At 42.3% G+C, this 26,958-nt stretch overlaps 1 protein-coding gene across 1 annotated transcript in view; it reads right to left on the bottom strand.

Moving 5' to 3' along the window:
* TM6SF1 (transmembrane 6 superfamily member 1) overlaps window positions 1-26,958 on the bottom strand; it is a 546,630-nt gene that overhangs the window by 194,387 nt on the left and 325,285 nt on the right. Inside the window, exon 9 of the mRNA XM_069222564.1 lies at window positions 9,546-9,665. Coding sequence (XP_069078665.1) covers window positions 9,546-9,665 — 120 coding nt within the window. The remainder of the gene's footprint in view (window positions 1-9,545; window positions 9,666-26,958) is intronic.

The following is a 26,958-nucleotide window of genomic DNA, read 5'->3' as shown; positions in this document are numbered from 1 at the left end:
AGTTCCAGGAGTTTCCTGCCTCCCCTGTCCTGGCTCCTAGCTGGCTACACTGACAATACAAGGCCGTTAAGCCTATTGTGTGGTGGCAGAGCACAACCTATTTACGTGCAAGTGGGGCTGTGCTTAGCTTCGCCCCACTATCAATTCAGTTAATGGCCCATTCAGGCTGTGCTAATCCCACTACTGTGTGACTTTCTGGGAGGAATTCACAAAGTCCTAACTGTCAGTTATACCCAGTCATGTGACCTAAGGCAGGCTGCAGGCACAGAGGACGAAGGGCATGAAAATGTCAGTTTTCTAAAAGTCGTATTTTTAAACTTGCAATGATAAATCTGACTTTACCATTAAACAGGATTTATCACTACAAGGCCATAGATACCAAACATGACATATCAACCACCTCTAGTTTGGGAATTGCAGCTTGTTAAATATAATAAGGAATCCCCAATGATATTCTTTGGGAGGGTTAGGTCTCACAGGATTGAAAAAACAAATTTTAGAGTTTTTCATTATTAGGACATGTAAAACCTAAAATTACATGTCCTACCTTTCAATTGCACAGCACCCTGCCCTACGGGCTACCAATGGGCTACCTTAGGGGTGACTTACATGTAATAAAAGAGGAGTTTAAGGCTTGGCAAGTGTTTTTAAATGACAAATAGACATGGCAGTGGGACATTGCATTCAGGCTGAAATGGCAGGCCTGTGACAAGTTTTAAGGTACTACTTAAGTGGGCAGCACAATGAGTGCTGCAGGCCCAATTGTAGCATTTATTTTACAGGCCCTGGGTATATATGGTATATCAGTCTACGAGGGACTTACATGTAAATTGAATCTGCCAATGAGTTAAATGCCAATCAAAAAATGTTTTAGGGAGAGAGCACAAGTACTTTAGCACCGGAGTCCAGCAAAATCCAGCAAAAAGTAGGAGGAGGAAGGCAAAAGGTTTGGGAGTGACTCTGTAGCGAGGGTCATTGCCAACACCTCTACTAGCACTTGCAGTTTGATACAGCCATAAAACATATGTTCCATGTCTGCCGCACCCATCCTTGCAGCGCTGACATTGATCATTGGATCTTTCCCCCAGCTAAATAGCTTGGTAGGGGTATTGTATAAGCAGTGAGCAAAAATTCCGTAGCGACCTTGAGTGACTCCTCTAGATCTGTCTCCTGAGTTCCCAAGCTTGCCTCTCTTCTCTCACTGTGAAGCTCAAGATTATCCACAATCTGCTCCCTCAGCACTCTATGGATTTGACCAGTCTTCGGGCCAGATCTACAAGAAAGCGTTGCATCGATTCTTATGTGCCACTTTTCTTGCGCCACCCCACCCTACCTAACAACACCATGATTGTGCCGTATTTCAGTATGGGGCACCATGATGCTCATTTCCACAAAAGCATCATCATTTATGATGCTTTTGTGGTGCTTTGCTGAATTAAAGCAATAACTCTAGTGAAGCAAAGCACTAGGGGCGCCTATTGGCTACTATGGGCCTGTCACTTTAATGCCTGCGACGAACAGACGATAAAACTTACTGAAAATATTTCACAGTGAAATCTTGTAGATTTCACTGCACATTTGTTTGCTACCTCCCTGCATGGGAATGCCCCCCTTAGCGCAAGGGGTTAGAAAGTGGCGCAATGTTAGCATTGCGCCACTTTGTAAAGCTGGCAAGAAGAATGGCCTCCTTAATACCACATTAGTGTAAAAAATAAATGACACTAGTCTGGCACTAAGAGGCATTCGGGCCTTGTAAATCTGGCCCTAAGTTCCCTGAATCACACACTCAACAAGCAGTATCTTTCACATAGACAATGCTCCACTCCTGGGTTTAGAAATAAAATCCCTACTCTCTGAGTACTTAAAAAATGTTTTCTCACCCAAGTCTCAAGTTGGAGATCCCTGAACGCACATAGGTTACCATGACTGAAAAGGTCACCCAGTTGAGTCAACCCTGCTTTCTACCATATGCTACAGGCTCCATCATTAAATACAGAGGGAAATATGGGTGATCACCAAAGCGGAGTATATCTCTTATATCTAGGAAATTCCTCCATTCTTGCTTAGCTGCTTCCAGAACTTAAATGCTGCCCCAATTATCTTGAATTTGACATTCTTATAGTAACTATTTTCTATTTCCCAGTCAAAACAACCCATAGTTTCCTTCCCAAGGACCAGCTCAAAGATAGTTGGTATTTCAGCATCTAATAGAGTTGGTCTCCCACAGTCCGTAATAAGGATCCCCACACATCGCCCGCAAAGCGGTTCAGTACTTGAAATTGGGGCTCGCCCATCCCCCCAGCATCTAGGAAGGACCATAAACTTCAGTGCCTGCTGAACCCTTTTTAAATGCCAAATGAAATGTATGCAAGCAGTCTACTTTTTTTAGCCATAGTGCCTCTACCTCTAATGGTATGGTCCTAAAAAAATATAAAACCTAAGGTAACACATTCATTTTAATTACATTGCACCTGCCTGCTAAAAACAAATGTAAACTGTTGATTCTCCTAAGATTCTGGGTGACCTTGCCTGATACTGGGGCATAATTGATTTAAGTGATTTTCCCCATATTAGCAGTGATTATGATGCCTAGATACCAAGTGCTCTACTCTTCGGCCATCTGTCACAATGTACTATTGGTACGGACAATCTGCTTCTTCTGTTTATTCAGAAAGTAGCCAGAAAGTATGGCAAACCGTTACGCCTCTCTTACTTCTTCAACCAGCACATGTTGCAGTTCTGGTGTGAGAAGGGCGATACTTAGTTTCAAATCCTCACTAACCGGATTGCACAGATTTTAGTATATAACTTGGCCTCCACATTGATTAATGAAATTCGTCTGTAGTATCCCGGTTTCGTTAAGGGCTTCCCCTTTTTTTAAAATAACAATGTTGGTGCAAGCTCTTGAAGCTGAGGGAACTCCCCCCCAACCCCCGCTGCACCCCTAAAAAACATATCCAACAGATCATTTGTCAGCTCAGAAATAAATGCTTGATAAAACTCTGAGGGCAACTTATGTGGACCTGCAGCTTTCCCAAATTCTAGGGCTGTAAGTGCTTCTCTAATTTCCTTGAGGGTTAGAATGGACCACAGAGCTTCAGCTTCCTCACTATTTAGGCTCTCCCTTAAAAACACTTGTATCTGACCCAAAAATTGATACTTTTCTTCCTGATAAAGTTCTTGATAGTATTCCTCAAAAACTTTAATTTTGGAAGGAGGACTAACAACCAGTTTATCATCCTTCCCTTCTATAGCATGGATGCCCCTTTCTACTTCCTGTTATCATATACGAAAGGCCAACAATCTCCCCACTGTCTGTCCATGCTTGTAGTTCTCCGTTTTATGAGCCTAGAACTTTCTTGTGATAGAACTGCAGTAATAACTATTGATCCCAGCCTTTGTAACCACTATTTTTTGCTGGATCTCTTGATCGTCCTGCCCACCAATAATTAGCCTTATGCTCATCTTCTAAATCTAGAAGCTCTGCATGCATTGCCCCCACCACTTTAGCCTGTTGTTTTCTGCTATGTGAGGAGAAGATAGCAGTTTCACCCCTAATTCCCACTTTAAATGAGTCACAGTCTGCCCCTCCTGTAACTATTATGGTTCACTTCCAGAAATTCCACCATCCATTTGTTATGTGTTCAATGTAGGCAGTAATTCCCTATCAAAAGTCCAAGTTCTCAGTCTTCTAGCCACCGGCAGGTATGATAATTCTATTATGAGTGGGTTGTGGTCTGACACTAGTCTCTGTAGCCTACTATTATCAGTTTTGCACACCAAATCTGCGGAAATCAAGAAATAATCCAGCTGGATACACTTTTAAGTGGATGATATAAATTGGTATATGCCAGGTCAGGATAATTTCCAGTCCCACACATCCACCAGCCCATGGCTTCTCCTGAAATATCGCACCACCTTATATACCAACGGTTTCCTCCCAGAGTAATTGCCAGCTGGGCTGGTATTATTCCTGACCTCCATGTGGATATTGTAATTGTAATTGTAATCGTATTTATATAGCGCTTACTACCCCTGACGAGGCGTCGAATCGCTTTTCGATGAGTAGCACGCTACTCCGGTACCCAACAAGAATTAGTGATGGATTAGTATAATTTAATAAGGAGTACAGTTTTAGTATTATTATGAGTTAATTTGAGTTGCAGATATGAGAGTTTGTTAGTTAGATTGACTGGAGTAATGGAGGGGTGGAGGAGGAAAGAAATCCAGAAGTGTTAATTGGGAGTTTATCCTTCATTTACTCAATCCAAAGGCTTGAGATGAATAATAGGGGAGCGGGGGGAAAAGAGGATGTGGATGGGTTAGGGAGAGCATAGAAGTAGGGTGAGAAGAATGCAGGAGAATTTAGTAGGGTTGTGTGGGAGGTCACAGAGGTAGAGTGAGGTTTGGTGAGTTAGATGTGGAGGTGGAGGGGAAGAGCTTAGGCAGAGATATTTAGGAGATGAAAGTGGTCGAAGGGATTTGGGATGAGTCCGAGTGAGAATGGAGGATAGTTAGATAGAGACATGACATAAGAGTGATGGGTAGATAAGTGTGATAAAAAGAGAGCAGAAATTCATAGATATCAGGAGCCATGCAATGATCCACAAACATGCCAGGCACAGAAACAACATATACACATACATACACATATATATATATATTTATACACACACACACATGAATAAAACACACATATGCACATACAATACATAATTAGAATCATGGGTAAAAAATACTTAGTCAGACAGGTTTAAAGAGTGTGTGTGTATTTTATTGTTATTGGTTTAGTTTCTGTAAAATGAGCATTGTGGCCTACCCAACCGGGGTATTTTCTACGAGTATGTCAGTAAGCGTTACCTAGCATGTTTTATACGCCCCGTTTATATTGTGCAGTAAGAGTACGTGATGGGCCATGGGGTAAAAAACGTCTCCAGCAAACCTTGTGTGCCATTGGCAATGTGATTGTTACTAGTGCGTCTTTGTGGATATGTTCTCGTGCTTCTGAGCATCAACAACGCACCACCGGAATCGGCGGTAAACGCAGTGGGGTCGTTTGGAAAGCTGTCCATCATCGTGGTAAAAGGCGGGGAATTCCTTTACCTACTTCGAGGGTGGGCGGGGTGTGGCTCAGCGGGCGGAGCTTACAGGTGCTTTATAAAGGGAGAAACCTTCTACTCTGTGTCTCCAGCAGAGGAAGATAGAACCTGCGCGTCACAGTCAGATACAGATTACGCTCTAGTACATCATCAGTTCACCTCAAGGATGGATTCTAGATCTTTTTCTGCTATGGGATCTCTGAGCGCACAGCCTTGCTTTATCTTTGCCAAGCCCAAGAGTTAGGGTGGCTTGTCCTTTCCAGAAGCTGAGCTTCAACTGCGGCACCTGCTACGATTATATTTGTAAGTGCTTCTTTTGAGGTTTAGTTTCTGTAAAAATTGAGCATCGTGGCCTACCCAACCGGAGTATTTTCTACGAGTATGTCAGTAAGCGTAACCTAGCATGTTTTATGCGCCCCGTTTATATTGTACACTAAGGGTACGTGATGGGCCACGGGGTAAAACGTCTCCAGCAACCTTGTGTTCCTTTGGCAATATGATTGTTACTAGTGCGTCTTTGTGGAGATGTCCTCGTGCTTCTGAGCATCAACAACGCACCACCGGAATCGGCGGTAAACGCATTGGGGTCGTTTTGGAAAGCTGTCCATCATCCTGGTAAAAAGGCGGGAGTTCCTTTACCTACTTCGAGGGTGGACGGGGCGTGGCTCAGCGGGCGGAGCTTACAGGTGCTTTATAAAGGGAGAACCTACTACAAAAACGATTTTGTGTTTATATTGTACACTAGGGGTACGTGATGGGCCACGGGGTAAACGTCTCCAGCAACCTTGTGTGCCTTTGGGAATGTTATTGTTACTAGTGCGTCTTTGTGGAGATGTCCTCGTGCTTCTGCGCATCAACAACGCACCACTTGAATCGGCGGTAAAACGCAGTGGGGTCATTTTGGAAAGTTGTCCATCATCCTGGTAAAAAAGGTAAAAGGCGGGAATTCCTTTACCTACTTCGAGGGTGGACGGGGCGTGGCTCAGCGGGCGGAGCTTACAGGTGCTTTATAAAGGGAGAACCTTCAACTCTGTTTCTCCAGGAGAGGAAGATAGAAACCGCGCGTCACAGTCAGATACAGATTACGCTCCAGTACATCATCAGTTCACCTCCAGGAAGGATTCTAGATTGTTTTCTGCTTTGGAATCTCTGAGCGCACAGCCTTGCTTTATCTTTGCCAAGCCCAGGAGTTAGGGTGGCTTGTCCTTTCCAGAAGCTGAGCTTCAACTGGGGCACCTGCTACGTTTATATTTGTAAGTGCTTCCTGTTGAGGTTTAGTGTCTGTAAAAATAAGCATCGTGGCCTACCCAACCGGATTATTTTCTACGAGTAATTCAGTAAGCGTTACCTAGCATGTTTTATATGCCCCGTTTATGTTGTTACACTGAGGCTACGTGATGGACCAAGGGAGAAAGTCTCTAGCAACCTTGTGTGCCTTTGGCAATGTGATTGTTACTAGTGCGTCTTTGTGGATATGAAGATCAGTGCATACAGCCAGAAAGGTGGGCCATGAAGCCAGCATGACCCACAACCCTTCAGAGACTGCTGCTTTTTCCAGATTGGGACCATACATAGAGCATATGGTGAGACACACTTCCACCACCTGACATTCAACTATCGCCCATCTACCAAGCTTGTCCACTAGAGTATGTTTCGCCTGACTGTCATTACTCTTGGCTAAAATTGGCACACCCCTCGTAAGGTACTTTGAGTGGTACTTGCAAGGTACTAATCTGTAACCTATCGCTCTTTTCTCTGGGCATATGAATTTTTGGGTGAAATCAAATGTGCTGAATTTTACAGTACACTGACAACTGCACCAGGGACTACAAATCCTATAATTACAGCAAGACTAGGTGTCTGACAGGTATGGGAGTGCAAGCCCCGAAGCCAGACCGCGCTTCAAAGTGCTTCATGTCAACCAGCAGTGCAGGACATCAACAAGCGCACCGGGGGACTAGAAGTCCCATAAGCATAGCGTGGCCAGGTGTGAATTTTGAGTTCACCATTTGGGAAGAAGGATTTAGGAATACTGTGAGTAACTTGGTTGGTTAAATGGCGCAAAGGAAGGCTTGAGGGCCCATTAAGCTAAAGACACAAAAAGGGCACACTGCTGAAAACTGTACTATGGAAGATATTGACAATTTAATTGAAGAGGTTGAGGATCTTTTGATGCAAGGGAAAGCTATAAGGGAGGCCAGGGGGGCAAAATCTAAAAATTATCCACTTTCTCAAAAGCAAAGAATGCAAGTCTGGTTCTACTGCTATCAGCTCTGTACTGAGGCACATAGTGCATGATGCCCCTGAGTGCACTAGTTTAGTACCCAACTAAGGACAGGTGTTAAACTGACACCGTGCATTGTTCTATGGGCCCCCCCACACTTTTCTGGATTAGAGTCAACATTTTTTACACTCGTCCAGCAAAGCGCCACAACATCGTGATCGATGCACCGGTTTCTTGTTAATGAGGCCTTATGTCTTGGGTGCTACCGGTTAGACGTTAGGCAAATAAGGAAATCCTTAGGAATTTTGCTATAGCATAATAATTTTTTTGTTGATTTGCACATAGCTGGTTATGTATTTATGATAAAATGTATGTGTGCTCCTTGTGCCTGTGTTGTAGTTACGCTAAGCACAGTATAAATGAGTAATGCAACAATGCTATTTGCTGCTATGTTTCTTTTTTATATAATATTTAAATGACTGTTTTTAAGCTTTTTATATTACATGTTTTTTGGGCTTGATCCCGAAATAAACATTTTGATGATGAGTTTCTTGCTCACAAATCAAGTCTGAATTAATCACTAGCTATACCAATAAGTGTCAAAATACTTTTATTTCATATTACTTATAACTGGAGTAGTGATCTTTGCTTGCTCACAGACCCTGAGTTTGTTAATGGTTACCCATGTACTACACAACGACACTGAACAGATGACTGAAAATTATATTCACGAACATAAATTACAACACACAAAATATCAAATTGTATCACCTTTCCTTGTTTGAGTCATTTGTTGCAGTTTTGCTAATTTACACGCCAGTCCACTTGGGAGGTAGTCATAGAATAGCATCACATTGGGAGACAACCATGCCTCTTATTATTATTATTATTATTATTATTATTATTATTATTATTATGTGTGTCCATAAGATGAATATTAAAATGTGAGACTGCTTGACTCCTCCAAAAACATGTGGCGCAGTGTTTCGGCCCCTAACTCGTCTGGGCCTCCTCAGGACTTAAGGAAAGGTGAAATAACCTAACAATTAAACACCAAATATGTACAATTCAAAACATATAACTATCTCTGTTGATGTGGACACCAGATGCACAGCCTGTGGGAGCTGTGAATCTCCACATATCACCCGTGCCCAATCCAGGGAGCGTTTAGCTATTACTCGAAAGATACACACCACAGTGTGAACATGCCGGCCTAAACCATCTACATGCACCTTGTTCCTTTTTTAAAAAAAAACAGGCGTCTGTTGTGCATTAACATGGTCCTTGAAGCCATGAGTCAAACAGTGAAAAACCATGCCCTTAAAATCCAGTTAACTTTTCAATTGGGCTCAACAGGATTATCCTTAGGAAAAATTCCTCCGTTTGACCTGCCACCTAAAATTATTGTAACTCATTATTAATGAGTGAAACACACAATGAATCGTGTTCGATGCCCAAAGGATAACCCCACTAACCTACTCACATATTTTCTTTAAGTTCCTGGTCTATTTTAGAAAAAGCAGAAAGGGCTGCGTGAGATGTTGCAATTACCACCAGTGACAAGACATTTCAAGTGCAATAACTGTACAGCCGGTCACTTCACTAGAGAGACAAAAAAAGCTCACATTGAATGGGAAGATCCATCATCAGGTTTTTCAAATTGAAACACAAGAAATGTAAAAAGTTCATTTGTTCATTTTCCTAGATACCAGTGCATCACAAAATAGTCCAGATGAAATGATGGTGCTTATGGTACATCATGCTTACAGTGAGCGTCCTCCTACCCATTTTTCCTATGTGGTGCTATAAATCATGCAGGTCACATTTAAATGAAAGAGAGAAGACTAAAGTTAAGTTCTGTGTAATTTAACGGGTATCAAACCTGATCTTGTTGTCTTCCATACAAGGGTATAGATTCTGTAGACTCTTTCCACCAAAATCTTTCTAGTTGCTTGTGGCTACTTTAATTGACCCCCTTTCTTGTAAAAGTGTTGCGTGCTTAAACGCCAAGCAAATCATTTGTCTGAATTTCCATTATCTACTCATTTCTGACTTTATTTCAGGTTGTGTTGTATTACTTCACCTCTTCTACTTTTTCCGAGCTTGCCTTATTATATGTAATAATATAACATTGTTCCCCTCCCAGTCTTCCTGAACTGTTTAGTAGTTAGGTAGAGATCATTTATTCTAAGATCATCCTTTCGATAATATTTTTTGCATACCTGAGCCAGGCCGCCAGCATGTATAAGAGTTAAATCCGGCATCCAAGAACATCCGGGGAACAGCAGTCCATACAGCGCAATGATGTAATAGGGAACAGAGTAAAACATATACACCAGCATCTGCTCTGACGAGAGAAAAGTATATTGTTATGGGCTTACCACATACTATGAACCAGCCTTAGCCTAAAACCAAAGTTATTAAGAGAAGACAGATGTACAGACTCAAGAATGATTCATGTTTTAGAATGTCAAGCACTATTAGTTATACAAGAGAATGACGAAACCAACGGCAATCTTTTAACACATCATTTGTCTAACTAAATGTGTGTTTCGTGAAAAATTAAGTTCTTAATAGATCTGCAAAAACTTGGATAAATAAGTCAAGATATTTATATTTCGGTTGCATGTAACTGGCTATCTGGTAGTAGGGGAGGTGCCGGATCCATATTTAACACAGACTTCATGCACAGCTAAAAACAAGCATTAGCTTTAAATTAATGTCATAGTACACATAGTACACTAAAACAAGACTTTGCTGATGTTTATTTTAATTGTTTGCTTTATGCTGATGAAAATGGAAGGCATGTCTAAGGAAAAAGATGTAGGGCTACATGTACAAAGGTATTTAGCGTCCGCAGAATCGGGCCGTATGCAACAGCTAAAAAGCCGTATTCTATGTACTAACCCTATTTTGTGATTCGGTGACCTATTACTGAATCGCAAAATAGGGTTTGTGATTCAGTATTAGGAAGGGGGCATGTTAAAGGCATCCCTTTCTAATGCGACTCTCACTGGAATGTACAAATGCCTTGGGACCAAAATGTGGTCACAAAGCATTTGCAGTTTACCACCAACTTAAGGTTGGTGGTAACCCATTCACAAATAGGAACGGGTCTCCAAGTGACCCCTTCCCTTTTGTGAATGTTGGTGCAAACGGACCACTGCCTACTGTTAAAAAATGAAAACATTTTTCATGTTTGTTTTTTAAATGCAATGGGTCTCTCATTTGCTTGAGTTAGAGCTATTAGCATTGTAAATTCCTAAGTGGATCTTTCTTGCCACATAAATTGAAAATTAAAAGTAAAACAGTTGACATAAGCAAGCTGATTCAAAACGCCATGGCCACCATGAGCATGAGCGAGAAGAACAGGCACAAAAAGAAAAAAAAGCTTCGCTCACAGTCGAACGTATCCGCAATTGTGCAATCTGGCAGTCTGCAAGACGCTAACAACACCGCCCAATGGAGGGACAAGCATTTACAAATGATGATGAAGGATTTTTGAAAGGCAAGCCCACGAACAAGTGAAAGTGATGGATGTGCGGTGGGTGTAGTTATAAGCCCACAATACTCACAACAGGTCAAAGTGCTTGTGTGCTTGACCTAAATAATTGCTTCATTTACAAAGCAATCACAGACATGGTGGTCTGCTGACTCCAGAAGGCCACCATCCCTGTGATTTCAGGTCATTTGCAATGGGTTGCAAATTGTGACCTACCTCATGAACATTGATGAGCTAGGTCCATTTGCAAAACCCTGGCAATCGCTAAATGTGCCTAAAAAAACAGTACATTGCTGTTTGCGACTTCCTAATTGAGAATTGCAAAGATTCACAATTAGGAAGTCACAAATGGGATACTTCGTATATGTGGCCCGTATTTTTTTTAGAATGCAAGGATGACACCACCGGGGCCCAACAACAAAGAACAGCGTGCATAAGTGTATGGGATATCTATCCGTTTGTCAAACATTTTTATTAATGTCCAATATGTAGCACTGGAGGCACTGGAGGCAGTGGATACACTGTAAAGAGAATTAATTATGAAATTGTGAACATTTCTGTAGCTTACCTTATTGGCAGCTACGTAATTTAGGAGACTTTCTAGAAGACTCATAAGGGTATAGGCTATATGCTATTTCACTGTGGTTAAAGAATACCAACAAAACAGAATATTTAATATGTTCTCAGTCATCAAGTAAGTGCTGTTACTTTAAAGATTTAGCCTCTTTGTAATAGAAATCAGAGGCACCTAATCTATTGGAAAACCAGACAGCTGTATAAAATAAGGATGCGGAATTGAGATTTTTTGCCAGTCAATATGTACTCAGGAGATTCCTAGCTAGTACCTGAGACAAATTTCATTACATTATCATCCCACATATCACTACACCTTCTTCCCATATATTATAGAGTTCTAGAAAAGACCTAGGCCCTCATTCTGACCCTGGCGGTTTCAAACCGCCAGGGTGGAGGGCAGAGGAAGCACCGCCAACAGGCTGGCGGTGCTTCCCGGGCCATTCTGACCGCGGCGGTAAAGCCGCAGTCAGAAAAGGGGAACCGGCGGTTTCCCGCCGGTTTTCCCCTGGCCCAGGGAATCCTCCATGGTGGCGCTGCTTGCAGCGCCGCCATGGGGATTCCGACCCCCTTCCCGCCAGCCTTTTAGAGGCTGGCGGGAACGGGTGTCGTGGGGCCCCTGCAAATCAGAGCCGGCTTCCTCTTTGCAGGGGCTTTCCCTCTGGGCCGGCGGGCGTTCTTTTGGAGATCGCCCGCCGGCCCAGTGGGAAGGTTGTAATGACCCCCGCGGTCATTTGACCGCGGTGCGGTCTTTTGGAGGTTTCTGCCCGGCGGGCGGCGCCTGCCGCCCGCCGGGGTCGGAATGACCCCCCTAGTGTACACACTTATCTCACAGAATGTGCCTGGTGTGAGAGACATGCTTCTGGAGGAGACAGCTTTAGACATATTCAGCGCCTCATTTACAAGAATCTGACTCATCACCAGTGATGCGTCACATTTTTTGTGCTTCCTGCACATCCCCTAACAATGCCATGGATGCTCTGTATTTACAATACAGAGCTTCATGGCGCAAGTTTTCACAGATGTGTCAGAGATTCTGATGCATCTGTTAGCGCTAAACTCACGTATTGCTGGAGTAGAGTTGTTAAACTGACCCAACTCCAGCAATGCGAGCAGTCTCCCATAGGAGAAAGCACTGAGTCAATTTTACCCCTGCTCTGAGCAGATGGTAAAAGTTGGCACAGTGAAGTTGCAGAATGACACAGTGACATTTTGTAAATTTGCTTGGCTTTTCCTGTGGGAACACATACCCTGCATACATTATACCTGGAACAGGAATAATGTGATGCAGGGCTTTACAAACTGGCACATTGGGCCATTGTAAATATGGAGCAGTGTAGTGCACTTGTAGCGCCACCACTGCATAAAAAAAATGATGCAGCCGTGGCACAAAATGAAGCCCTCAGTTTCTAGTGAGTAACAATGAACATCTGCATGTAAATGGCTCCAATCTATGCAGCTTCAAGTTCATGAGGTAAGTCAACAAATATATTAATTTCCATATGTTTTAATTTTATTCTACCTTTAAAGTGTTTCCAGTCTGTGTAAACTGCGTAGTCGATGATTTCCACTGTGTTTTTAAAAAAGCTCCCTCATTGTTCTGTCTAATGTACAATGTTATGTTATTTTAAAATATGTTTTAACAAAGTACATTCGAAAATAAGTTTTATAATTTCTTTATTTTTAACAATGAAAATTATTTTGAAGCCAGTGAATGAAGATGCAACTACTTATAAAAGTAAGTGCAAGAAGGAACATGAAAAACCGAAATGCCCAAGCAGTAACTTACTACCAATAGGAAGAATACTTTGTTCAGTTTAAATATGAGATCCGTCTGTAAATACCTATAAGTACAAATTGTACTCTCTTGCATTTAAAAGTATGACTAAATAACATTGACTACTAACATGTTACTATTTTTTAAGGAGGTATCAGGTGACAGAGCATGAATAAGCTGAAGAAACATATCTGAAAAGGGGATCCAGGGCATAGGTAGAAATTTGTCTCATTAACAATGTTTTACCTCTTTAAATATACATTAGGCTGCATTTTTCTTGGGATGGTCTGTGTTCATAGCACATACCCACTTCAATGCTCGTTTACTTCATTCAGCCCGCTCCACAGGAAAGGCTTATGGCATCCATGAGTGCCTTACATTATCATAAATGTAGAATGTTAGCACTCTAGTCATTCATTTGAACTCTGTGGTGAAGATACAGTAGAGTACTGGGAACCGGCTGGCTGTTGTTGTTTTTGGAAATACATGTTTCATGCAGCCTGACATATTTTATCTCACATGGACGAAGAAGATATTTTAGAATTTATAGAAATGGTGTCTTCATTTAAATTCTCAATCACTAACCATATTTTCAGAGCAAAATTTGATCTTTAATTCTGTTTTTTTGCTGCAGTCTCCTCCACTGGAAATGCTTGCAGTGCTACAGCAATGTGGCATTGATGTGGGCATCACATTTGTCATTAATATGGAATTAGCATTCTAATTGTTCATAAGAGGGCTATGGTTAAACCGCAGCAGAACAATGCAGAGTCAACTGGGAGAGTGCAGCTGCTGGAAGTACGTTTTGGTGAGCATATCAGACTTTTTTCTCACATGCATGAAAGAGATATTTGTGAATTTACAATGTTCTTTATTTATCTTCTCAAACACTAAATATAATTTCCATGAAAAAATCAAATATGGTTCATAAAATGGAAGCAAAATATCAGCATTTTGCACAGGGTTAAATCATCTTAGAATTCGCCAAAATCCCAAAACATAGAGAGATGCCACAAATGAATCATTTATATTGTGACTAAAATATGTTATCACCTGTTCCATATGCTCCTTTTTGTGCCTCTCAAAACCAGACAGGCACTACAAAGCCTTCCAGTAGGACAAAAGTAGCACTTCCTTATCGCCCAAAACACTAAGGGCCTGATTTATGAAATGTTTGCAGCGCCTTTGCGTCATTTTTTGACGTAAAAATGGTGCAAATTTACGACATGTAATTGTATTTTGTCAATTTGTGCCGATTTTGCGTCAAAAAGTGATACAAAGGCAGCACAATCTTTTCATGAATCAGGCCCTAAATTGTATGGTTTTTGTAACCCTTCACCTAAACAGTACCATGAAAACCACATAATCTAGCAAACAATTTCACCCCCTATTTAGAGGGTATGAATTGTAACAGCAGTATTGCCCAAGTCGGATAGCACTCTTAGTTATTGAACAAACTGGAGTAGGGCTCACGCTTTCGCCTCAGGCACTCTGATTCCGCAGTAGACAATACTTACCTGGGAGTGCCCTTCCCTTTAGATAACATTGCTTAAGCATAACATTGGATCCCTTTCTTTAGCTCTTATTTCTCTTTACTAGGACTCATAAGTATTAATGTATCACATCTAGCAATTATGTAACGTAGGAAGTGAAAATATTTTTCTGAATTTCGATAAAAAAATATTTTTTCTGTTTTAGGTAATGTTGTCCTTTTGCAATGTATGCCTCATTTTTTCACCGCTATAGTGCAGTGCACGCTAGTTTAATAAAAGATAGAAAAGTTGTGCAACATTTAGTTTCAATTTGGTGATTTAATATCAGTAGATTTTAATTGAAATACTACATGCGTGCCAGAGTTTATGTACTTGTACTTTCAAATTTCGCCATATTTGCATGGGTTTTTCATCCAGTTTACAGCAGCTCACAATCAGAAATGCCCTTGTCATATGATAATCACCTTTAAACGTCCAAAGATTATCACCCTTGTTATGCCAACTCTGTAAAGTTTCGTTAAACATATTTTGTAATGATCAAGTGTTTCCAGCTAAGTTTAGGTGTCTGCAGTCACGTTAGCATCAACAAACGTGCCAAACAGAAATACTTTTTTGCACAAATGTTGGCAGAAAGTGAACTGAGGTGTGAGGAGAACAATGGAAGACACACAGCTATTGAAAAAGGAGAGACTTTGTAGAACTAGTCAAATTGTGCAAATGGAAAGAACTTTAGAAAAGATACATGAAGGAGAGAGGGCATCACAGCCGGGCACCCTATCCCCTCCTTTCTCCATGAGCCGCTGCCTGACTTTATTTGTTTGGAAACATTATTGCTTGTCAAACTTAAATCTCTTCAAGATAGCTGCTATTTTCAATAAATAGCCACAGCTAGATGCTGAAAAGAAGGCATTTCATGACAGATGCTAAGACTAGAATAGATTGATCCAATATGTGTCTCCAAATAAAGACCAAAGAGAGCTGACCCAAACAACCATGTGGTTGAAGGGGGCTGACGAGAAGCCCATTTTTGTTATGTTGTGAACAACAGATCAACAGACAGAAGTCTTGCCAAGACAGACCTAAAAAAAGATAATTTCCTTTACAACACTATGAAGGTAGAGGCAACAGGTATTAGTCTGATACACAATCCCATGACTGCCGCCACTGGAGGCTTTACTTGATCCAGGTGCCATGATTACTGCAACTCTGGGCCAACCATCTCCCCTAGCAATATGACCACATTTGCAGGTGGCAGGGCTGGTGTCCAGGGTTGTCTTATCCTGGAACCAGACCTGTCCCTATTTGCTTCAGGAGGGCTTGCTTTTGCAGTATTTAGGGGATGGAACAAATTTACTGGTGAAGGTGATGGTAAGGGGTACAGAGAGGTAACACAAGGCCTCACCATGAATCCGGTCCTGCCATGGATCCAGGATACCCACTGCTGTTTCATTTTGAGTTTGGGGGTAAAGTATGGGTGCCTGTAAATTGCAGCAAAAGAAGAAAATGTAACAATAAAAATAAAACTGGGCAGCGCTAAGGTGAGAAAAAGACAAAAGTACTCCTTTTAGCATGCCTTTTTAGCATGACTGAACACTTAGTAGCCCACGTTGATGGAATTGTATAAGGTGCCTGCTCCTTAAGTGCGCAATCTTTTCCCAGAAGAGTCTAAAGCTCAAACCAGGTTGGTGGTGAATGGTTTAGTACTGTGGTTCTGTGAAGGTGACAACACTGGCATTTACCCTGAATCCTGGTAATTGTCCATGTTCAGCCAACTGGTCAAGATTTTTGTGAATTACTTCAACAGAGGCTTTATTTGTGGTTAACGGTTACTTAATTATTACTGATTAATCAAATATGGTTCTGTAAAATAATGCCCGCTGTACATGCTGTATTGGCACAGACACCACTGTAGGAAAGAGATTGGCTTATAGGATGGTGGCATGGAGTTGATTATAATTAGTTTCGAAATACATCACACAATTGGGGACAAGGTGGGCTCCACAATCAAAAACCAATGCACACTCGTAGCAGAAGCCTGATACAAAAATGTGATCTTATGCCTCTGTGTGACGCAACAATCATAATAGATGTGATGGTGTGCGTGAAAGTACAGTATGTAGCTATGGTTTTAAGGGTAATGGGAAGGACAGCGTTGAAGATGGCTAAATGGTTTTCAACGGTGTTAAGTCAAGAAGAAAATGTGACATGGCAATCAATTGTGTTGTGCCTCAAAAACGGTTTTGTTGCTACCAAAGCAAAGCAATTCCATATAGTGGGGAAGTGTTCCTGGAATTTGTTTGAATAATTGTACTCTAGGAACCATCTAAAATCTCCCTAGGGTGGAAGAGCATTTGCTCAGTTTCTTCAAATTTGGCGAAACTACAAATGAAGTGATGACCACTTCAGAGAAGGTGATATCTTATGTAACAAGATCCTGACAAGGGGCCACCCAAATAAGCTGGTGAAATACCCACTCAAAAGAGCATGTAAAACTTACTAACGCTACACTCTAAGAGTGATGGTGTGTGCCATTATTTCTGCCCCTTATAGTCTTAAAGCTGTTAACATAACAAAAAACCTGGTCCATATTAAGAACTGACAATGTAGCAATATATTTCCCCATGTTTGCCATCAAGAAAGGCCGTAACTTTAAGGAAAAGATTGTCCATACCAGTGATCAAAGACATTGGGACCCGAGTGCCCTATGTGGTCGGGCATTTTAAATGTGGCAACTGCAGGTCTTGTTCTCTTACAGAAAAAAAAACAATTTGGCAATAAAAATGTAAAACATAACCTAAAACACTTTTTAGACTGTAATTCTTTTAGTATTGTCTATGTAATGGCCATGTGGATTATCATAAATTGAGCAGACAATATGAACAGTATAATCAGTGCTTAATTTGTGCTTGTTGTTTCTGGTGTGGAGGGCCGGCACTTCTTTTTCTCCCTCAAGCACTTACTGAAGCAAAAGACACATATGAGAAAGGCGGAGGAAGAGAAAAACGAAAAAGCGTCACAATGGGAGAAAGCTGCAGGAGTGAGCTGATGGAGCAGGGAGTGGCTGTAAATGGATTAAAGAGGCCCGAGGTGGCGTCAGGACTATGCGGCCTCAGTATTCCATTCTCACACATTTAATTGCAGCAGCCGAGTGTTTAAGAGGAGGGCTTCGGGCAACGGCACATTTTTATTTACAAATTAAGCACTGAGTATAATATAGAATTAGTCTGCAGAGTAGCAGAATTACATGCAAAGTAACCACAGTACCTTCAGTTATGCGCTTTTTAGCAGCAGATTTACCAGAATTTATCAGACTTACCAACTTTTAACAAGTTCTGAAGGAAAGTGAAAGCAACTGGATAATGCATCATAACCCAATTGAGAATGCCTCAACGAGCTTGAGGAAAGAACCACTGTTATTTATATTCACATACTCAGATATCCTGTGTAGCTCATCCCCCGTATTGCTTGCGCGAGAACTGCGCTAATTTGTCCCCAATCACGAGTTGCACAGTACTGAAGTGGATTTACCATGTGATAGAACTTGCAGGTTCTGGTTCAGGTTCTCTTCTCCAGGAAGTGTCTGAGTTGGTAGGGGCAGAGGCCCTGTTTATATACCCAAATGTGCCTTTGAAGTGGGGGAGCCTTCAAAGAGTGGCTTAGAAGTGCACCAGTTCCCCTTTCAGTTCAATCCTGTCTGTCAGGGTCCCAGTAGGGTGTGTGGCAGTCCTTTGTGTGAGGGCAGGCACTCCACCCTCCCAGCCCAGGAAGACCCATTCAAAATGCAGATGTATGCTAGTGAGGCTGAGTATCCTGTGTTTGGGGTGTGTCTGAATGCACAAGGAGCTGTCAACTAAACCCAGCCAGGTGTGCATTGTAAGGCACAGAAAAAGTTAAGTGCAGCGAAATGCTCACTTTCTAAAAGTGTAATTTCTAAAATAGTAATATTAAATCCAACTTCACCAGTCAGCAGGATTTTATATCACCATTCTTGCCATACTAAATATGACCTTCCTACTGCTTCCAGATCAGCAGCTACCACTCAAAAAATGTATGAGGGCAGCCCCAATGTTAGCCTATGAAGGGAGCATGCCTCACAGCAGTGTAAAAACGAGTTTAGGAGTTTTACACTACCAGGACCTGTAAACTACATAGGTACATGTCCTACCTTTTGCCTACACAGCACCTTGCCGTATGGGTAACCTAGGGCATACCTTTGGGGTGTTTTATATGTAGAAAAAGGGGAGTTTTATGCTTGGCAAGTACTTTTAAATGCCACGTTGAATTGGCAGTGAAACTGCACACACAGGCCTTGCAATGGCAGGCCTGAGACAGGGTTAAGGGGCCACTGAAGTGGGTGGCACAATCAGTGCTGCAGGTCCACTAGTAGCATTTAATCTACAGGCCCTGGGCACATATAGTGCACTTTACTAGGGATTTACAAGTAAATTAAATACCCTAATTGGGTATGATCCAATGTTACAATGCTTAAAGGGAGAGAGCATATGCACTTTAGCACTGGTTGGCAGTGGTAAAGTGTGAAGAGTCTACAAACCAGCAAAAACAGTATCTCAAAAGTGGAGGGAGGCAGGCAAAAAGTTAGGGGTGACCACCCTAAGGATGTCATGCCTAACAACATGAAACTATGGGCCTCATTTACAAGAAAGTGGTGCAGTACAGCGCTGCGCCAAAATTGGCAGCGCCACGCTGCATCACTTTAGACATACATGGATGTGCCATATTTACAAAATTACGGGGCACCCCTGTGCTTCCCCTAGCGCTAAAACGAATTGCCTAGCACCAACGCAGGCACCGTAGTGCAGGGGTGCCTGCGTTGCAGGGAATGATTGTTAATGTGCAGGAAGGTGTCCATTCCTGCACATAAACAATCAATAATGGCAGTTTGTTACTTTTATGTGTATTGCAGAATGCAGAACATATAGAAGTAGCAAATCGTCATTATTTAATGATTGTTTATGTGCAGGGAGGGACACCTTCCTGCTCATCAAAAACAGCAAAAACAAGGAGAAATACAAGTATTTCTCCTTGTTGCGCCATGCTAACGCCACCCCTGGGGATTTTGGTGCTGTCTCAGGTTTGCGAATCCTCGTAAATCTGGGGCAGTGTCAAAATGCAATGGGTGTTGCAGTGGAACGCATACAGCAACACCCATTGCACGCCCCTTTCATGCATAGTGATGCATGTAAAAGAACCATATTTACAAAGTGGTGTTAAATTAAAAGTGGCTTAACGCTGCCTTGCAAGTACAGGGCACTGCACCACCGAAGCATCGCTAAAAGTGACGCTCTGGTGGCGCAAGGGCCTCGTAAAGGAGGCCATATGTCTTAAATCTTATTCCATTTGACTCAAAATACAAGTGAGGAATGGAACAGTGATTTGCCACATAATCTGATTGTTCATGTGTATGGCTTCAATATAAACATTAACACTGTGGGATTCATTGTAAACTTTGCCTAATTTAGACTTCAGAATCGCATACATTAACAAACTGTTTTGTTTGTCACAAACCTTTTTAAGCCTTGAATTGCAATGAAATTATGTGCTTTGTATAAATGTAATGTGTATGTCTTGTTCATCAGTTAGGATTAATCACAATCACAATTAATGGTTGTAACTACACCACAAATTAATTAGATAAATCTACTTTCCCCCTTTTTGTTTTTTAGCTTAATTGCCATTGATCATCATTGTCTTTTTTTTGTTGTCTTTTTTTTTTAACAGTCTTTTCTCTAAATTCCAAATTGGCACTATTCATTTCCAAATGTATCCTTCGCTGTTTTAATCCCATTCTAAACCATGCTAGGTAATAGTTTTCATTTTTAGATTAAAGCACAACATTGGGATAACTAATGTAATTTCCAGGTGACTGCCGTCTGGCCAGCGTTTCAAAGAAGAGTTATTGGCTATCTTTTATTTCCCAGTTGTAAATTGGGCTATAGGGTACACTTCATAGTTAGGATCTGGTTTCCATAGATGAAGCATTTTTTGTTTTGCTAATAACTTTGGTGCCATTTGACAAATCTTCACAAAATGTTCAAACCTAGTATGCTACTGACTTCAGCTGTTGTGTTGAAAGTTTCAGGGTTATTCATTAAGTGGGGACCGAGAAAAAGGGGAGGTACTAAAATGCGTTTTCCTCATGCAATTTCCCATAGTGATTTTGAACATGACTACAGTCCGACCTGCTGAACGGAATTATACCAAATTTGGCTAAAAGGCAGAGCTTAGTTGAGAAAGATCCTGTTTTGTTATTTGGTGCAAATCTGTTCTGTAGTTTTTGCATTATTAAGTTAAAAACAAATAACTAGGGACAGCGATCCATTGTAGACCCACTGCAGTGGATCCACGTTCCTAAAGCATGACTCCTATTGGCAGGGTGCAACCTGACAGGCATTTTGTGGCCGCCATTTTATGTATCAGGATACGGTCCCTGGGCTCCAAATAAAAGTGGAAAAATAATAGAAGAGGTCAAGTAGAGGTACCCTGACCCTATAGGTGTGATAGAGGGGTCGCTGAGGGAATTGTAAAGGGCAAGAAACTTCCCTAACGTTTCTTTTTCCACATGTGCAAATCCAGGGATCCACCATGGTGCTCAGCTCTGCCCCCTGTGAGAATTTACGACGGATCCACGGATCCACCCCGAATTAGAAAATAAATAAATATGCACACAATTAAATACAGATACTCACAGACCCACTTACAACCTCTCTTATTCCCCACTCTACTACACGTACATTAGCTCACACACCCATACAGCTACTCACACACCCACTCACACACCTATACAGCCATTCACACACCCACTCACAGACCCATGCAAACACTCACATGCTCACACACCCACAAAACAACTCAAACACCCAATCACAGACCCATACAACCACTCACACACCCACTTAAGACCCACACAATCTCTGACATGCCCACTCAGAGACCCATGCAACCACTCACACACTCACCCATGCACATAAAACCACTCACACACCCACTTACAGACCCATCAGTCTCTGACACACCCACTCACAGGCCCATACAGCCACTCACACAGTCACTCACATACACATAAAACACTCAATCATTCAGTCACAGACCCATACAGCCAATCACAAGCCCACTCACTGACCCTTACAATCACTCATACATCCAGTTACACAACCACTAAACCAGTCACACAACCCTCACAGGCCTATACCGCCGCTCACATACCCAGGGATAGACCCATACAGCCACTCACACATACACTCACAGACCGATAAAGCCACTTACACACCCACTCACTCATTTGCAAAGCCACTCACACACAATTAAGTGACCCATACAGCCAGTTACACACCCACTGGCACACCCATACCGCAACACATATACGCACACAGACCCATACAGCTGCTCACATTCACTCATACACCCACAAAGCCACTCACACACCCACTTAGAGATCCATACATTTGTAACACACCCACTCATAGACCCATCAAGCCCCTCACACACCCACTCACAGACCCACAAACCACTCACACACTCACTCACAGTCCCACAAAACCACTCACCCAACCACCCACAGACCCACAGTCACTCACACACCCATTCAGACACCCATACAGCCACTCACACACCCCCTCCAAACCCATAGTCTCTAACACACCCACTCACAGACCCATACAGCCACTCGCACACCCACAACACCACTCACACAGCCTGTCACAGATCCATACAGCCACTCACATGCCAACCCATAGACCCATGCAGCTACTCATACACCCATTCACATACCCAGACACTCACACAGCTACTCACACACCTACACAGCCACTCATACCCACTCAGAGACCTACAGAAACAGTTACGCAACCACTCACACATCGATTCACAGAGCCATACAGCCACTCACACATTCACTGACACACATACAAAACCACTGACACACCCACTCACAGACCCATACAGCCACTTACACACCCATTCACACACTTCCTCTGACACACCCATACAAACACTCACACATGCACAAAACCACTCACAAACCTTCTCACTGACCCATACAGCCACTCTCAGTCACTCACAGACCCGTAGAGTCACTCACACACCCGCTCAGACAACCATACAGCCACTCATACACCAGTCACACACCTATACAGTCTCTAACACACCCACTCACAGCCCAATGCAGACACTCACATACCCACGAAACCAATCACACATCCACTCAAACACCCACACAGCCACTCACATGTCCACTCATACACTCATGAAGCCATTTACACACCAATAAAACCACTCACACAACCAGTCACAGACACATACAGCCAATTACATACCTGTCATAGACCCATGCAGCGACTCACACACCCAAGCAGACATTCACACAGTCAGTCACACACAGAAGCAGTCACACACCCAACCACTCACAAACTGATTGACAGAGCCATACAGCCACTCACACACCAACTGACACATGTACAAAACCACTGACACACCTACTCACAGACCCATACAGCCACTAACACATCCATTCACGCACTCACACGCACTCACACGCACTCATACACCCACGCAGACACTCATGCAAACACTCACGCAGACGCTCACACAGACACTCACACACCCACTCACAAATGCACTAAAGAACTTGCGCACCTACCTATCGACCCATACAGCCACTCACATACTCACTCAGGTACCACTACAGCCACTCACACACCCATACAGTCTATAACACACCCACTCACAGACCCAATACAGCCACTCATACACGCAATCACAGACTCTTACAGCCACTTACATAGCCACTCATAGACCCATGCATTCCATCATACACTCACTCACACACCCATACAGTCACGCACCTTTACCGTGACTCACAGACCCACTCAGAGACCCACAGAAGCAGTCACACACCCAAGCACTCACACACAGATTCACAGAGCCATACAGCCACTCTCACACCACCTGACACATGTATAACACCACTGGCACAGCCACTCACAGACACATACAGCCACTCGCACACCCATTCACACACTCACATCCTCACACCCACTCAGACACCCATACAGACACTTACACACCCACTCACCAATGCAAACAAGAACTCAAACACCTACTCCCTGTTCCATGCAGCCACTCACATACTCACTCAGACACCCATACAGCCACTCACACACCCACTCTCACACCCACATGGCCACTCACACACCCACCCAGGCACCTACACAGGCACTCACACACCCATTCACAGACCTACACAAGCACTCACATACCCTCTCAGAAATCCACACAACCACTCACACACTGATTCACAGACTCACACAAGCACTTACACACCCACTTACAGACCCACACATTCGCTCACACGCCCACACAGACAATCAGACACCCACTTAGAGATCCATACATCTGTAACACACCCACTCATAGACCCATCAAGCCCCTCACACACCCACTCACAGACCCACAAACCACTTACACACTCACTCACAGTCCCACAAAACCACTCACCCAACCACCCACAGACCCACAGTCACTCACACACCCATTCAGACACCCATACAGCCACTCACACACTCCCTACAAACCCATAGTCTCTAACACACCCACTCACCACAGACCCATACAGCCACTCGCACACCCACAACACCACTCACACAACCTGTCACAGATCCATACAGCCACTCACATGCCAACTCATAGACCCATGCAGCTACTCATACACCCATTCACATACTAAATTAAATATTAAATGTGTCGTTGTTTTAAGTGAGTGCTTTAGGATGGGAACTGATCTGCGGCTCTGTCGCAGAGCCAAACAATGTTGCTCTTCTGCATTGAATGGGTGCTTTTGGTTTGGTATTTGCAACAGATCCTTGGATTCAAGCGAGATAATAAAAAAGGAGTTTAAAAAGAAAATGAACTAGTGTTTGGGAAAAAGATTTGCTCTGAAAAAGGCATTTGTGTTTATGTTGTGTACATGATTATTACACATAGAACAGGGTGCAGTCTTTCAAGTTGTTGAGGAACACCTTATTGACTTTCTCTGTGAAATAAACTCCATTGTTTCAATATATTCCACCCTTATCAAAGCATAAATTGTTGTGATACATATGACCCATAGCGATCTGTGAACAAAATTTGCTTGACCACTTCCAATTCTGACTTTGGCAAGGCAGTGTGTGGGAAAAGTGTCATTAATGTTCGAAAGGTATCCCTTATTAGGACATCTAGTGAGGTCTGGCTGTTGGCAATCTGAAAGGCAACCAAAGGCAGCAATTGATGCCACTTTAAGCCTTTCTGGCCAACCCAAGTAATGTCTACATTAGGTAAATGCAGGTCCATCTTAACGCCACTGTTTTGAGCACTCTCTCTGGCCTAAAACACAAAACCATGACCCACAATCCACACTTTGATCATTTTAGAGGCAAAGAGGAGTAGTACACAGGAGAAGGCTGCAGCTGATGAGGCGGTTTTCAAAACCGAAGGCAGTTAAAATGGAAGACAGCACCTAAAATATAAAAGAACATAATTTGACTGAATGGTGGAGATGAGCATGTAACTAAAAGTAGGAAGTGATTTTGAGAAAAAAGTAACTACCTTTCTGATTGGCTTTGCAAAAATAAAAAGAAAGTTATGGTGTTTGAGATATGCTTAGATTTGCAAACCGTCAGCTACACCTGCTGCAGTTCAGTTTGAAGCTAGTGTGCTGCTTACAGAAAGTCTTGTGAAATTTTGACCTAGCAGAGTGTTCCAAACATGGTTACTGTGGAAACACAGCTAAAAGAGAGTGGGGAAAAGGAGCAAAAAAGACTCCACTGTGAAACCCAAAAGCAGAGAGGTGTACAAATATTGCTCATTAGGGAGTGTCTGGCTTCTGACTGAGTGTTTTTTATAATGTAAAATATAAGTGTAAAGCATTAACTGGGTAGAGAAAGTTATGTGAAGGAGTATGGGGGAAAGGGAACAAAAAAGACTAAACTTTGAAACTGAAAAGCAGAGTGGTATACACACATTGCTCATTAGGGAGTGTTTGACTCCCAATTGAGTACTTTTTATAAAGTAAAATATAAATACCAAGCTTTAATAGAAGATTGTTAAATGCTTTCTGTGGGCTCCTTTATGTATCCGCAGCAAATTTACATGGTGGGCCTGGCTGAGCACCATAGCGGATCTATGGATCAACTCACAAACACTGCCAAATTGGGCTTCTTTAAAGGAGGTTTAGAAAGGGTTACAAAATCTAAATTAGTATGTGCTGTAAAAAAAACGTATGTAAAAAAAATTGTAACTGGATATAAGATGTGAGAAAATTTGAAATTTGCAATAACAGCCAAAATAAAAGAGAGATTAGATGAGAACATTAAGTTAAAACATAGTGACCAGAAAATGAGAAAGAGGGCCTGGCACATTAAAAGTGTAGTTTTTAAAATTAAGGCAGTATGAATGAACGTGTTAGAAATTACATGTGTATGCGCTTGCTCATAGTATTTAATTTAAAGTATGTAATTTTCACCCACTGACTCAGTCAGACAGGCACATACATACCCAGTTATACTTTTACAAAAACACGTATGTACCCACCAGTGTTACAGAGATACATGCAAATGACAGTGGACACCCATAAAACCATTGGCACACTCATTTACTAAACTATACATTTACTTACATAGTCAATCATTCACAAATAGGGGCCCTCTTACAGCCACTCAAACATCTATCCAGTGATTTATGTACCCATTGCTCAGACAGTGAGTTACAAACCCATACACCCAGTTATATACTCAGTCCCTCACCCATACAGCTACTCATAAATCTATTTACAAAACCATACTGGTACTCCCACACCCAGTCAGACAGTGACTGAGGCACTTACACATATATTCGTGCACCCACACAGTATCTCATGTATCCACCACTACTAGAGCCACTTATACACACAGTTTCACACCAAAACACCACCTAGAAAACACCCAGTTACCAATACAAACACAATCTTCCATGCCCATTTAGATACCCATACAGTCGCTTACACACCCAGTCATACAACCACACAGCTACTTACACATCCAGTGACATACCCACAGAGGCACTGATACACTCACTCACACATGTACTCAACCACTCTCACATTGATTCACCTACCTGTACAAGCACTGATATAACTCAACAAAAAGTGTATTTGTAAAGTGCATGTTGATCCAGAAGGGCATGTTGGCGCTAAATTATAGATGTTTGCTGTTACCCTACTCACTTTTACTGATCTAATTGACCTTAGGAAGATGAAA

The sequence above is a fragment of the Pleurodeles waltl genome, chromosome 3_1, assembly GCF_031143425.1.
Source record: "Pleurodeles waltl isolate 20211129_DDA chromosome 3_1, aPleWal1.hap1.20221129, whole genome shotgun sequence".
Lineage (NCBI taxonomy): Eukaryota > Metazoa > Chordata > Amphibia > Caudata > Salamandridae > Pleurodeles > Pleurodeles waltl.
Note: the sequence above shows the minus strand (reverse complement) of the source record. Positions and strands in the feature narration are given on the sequence as shown.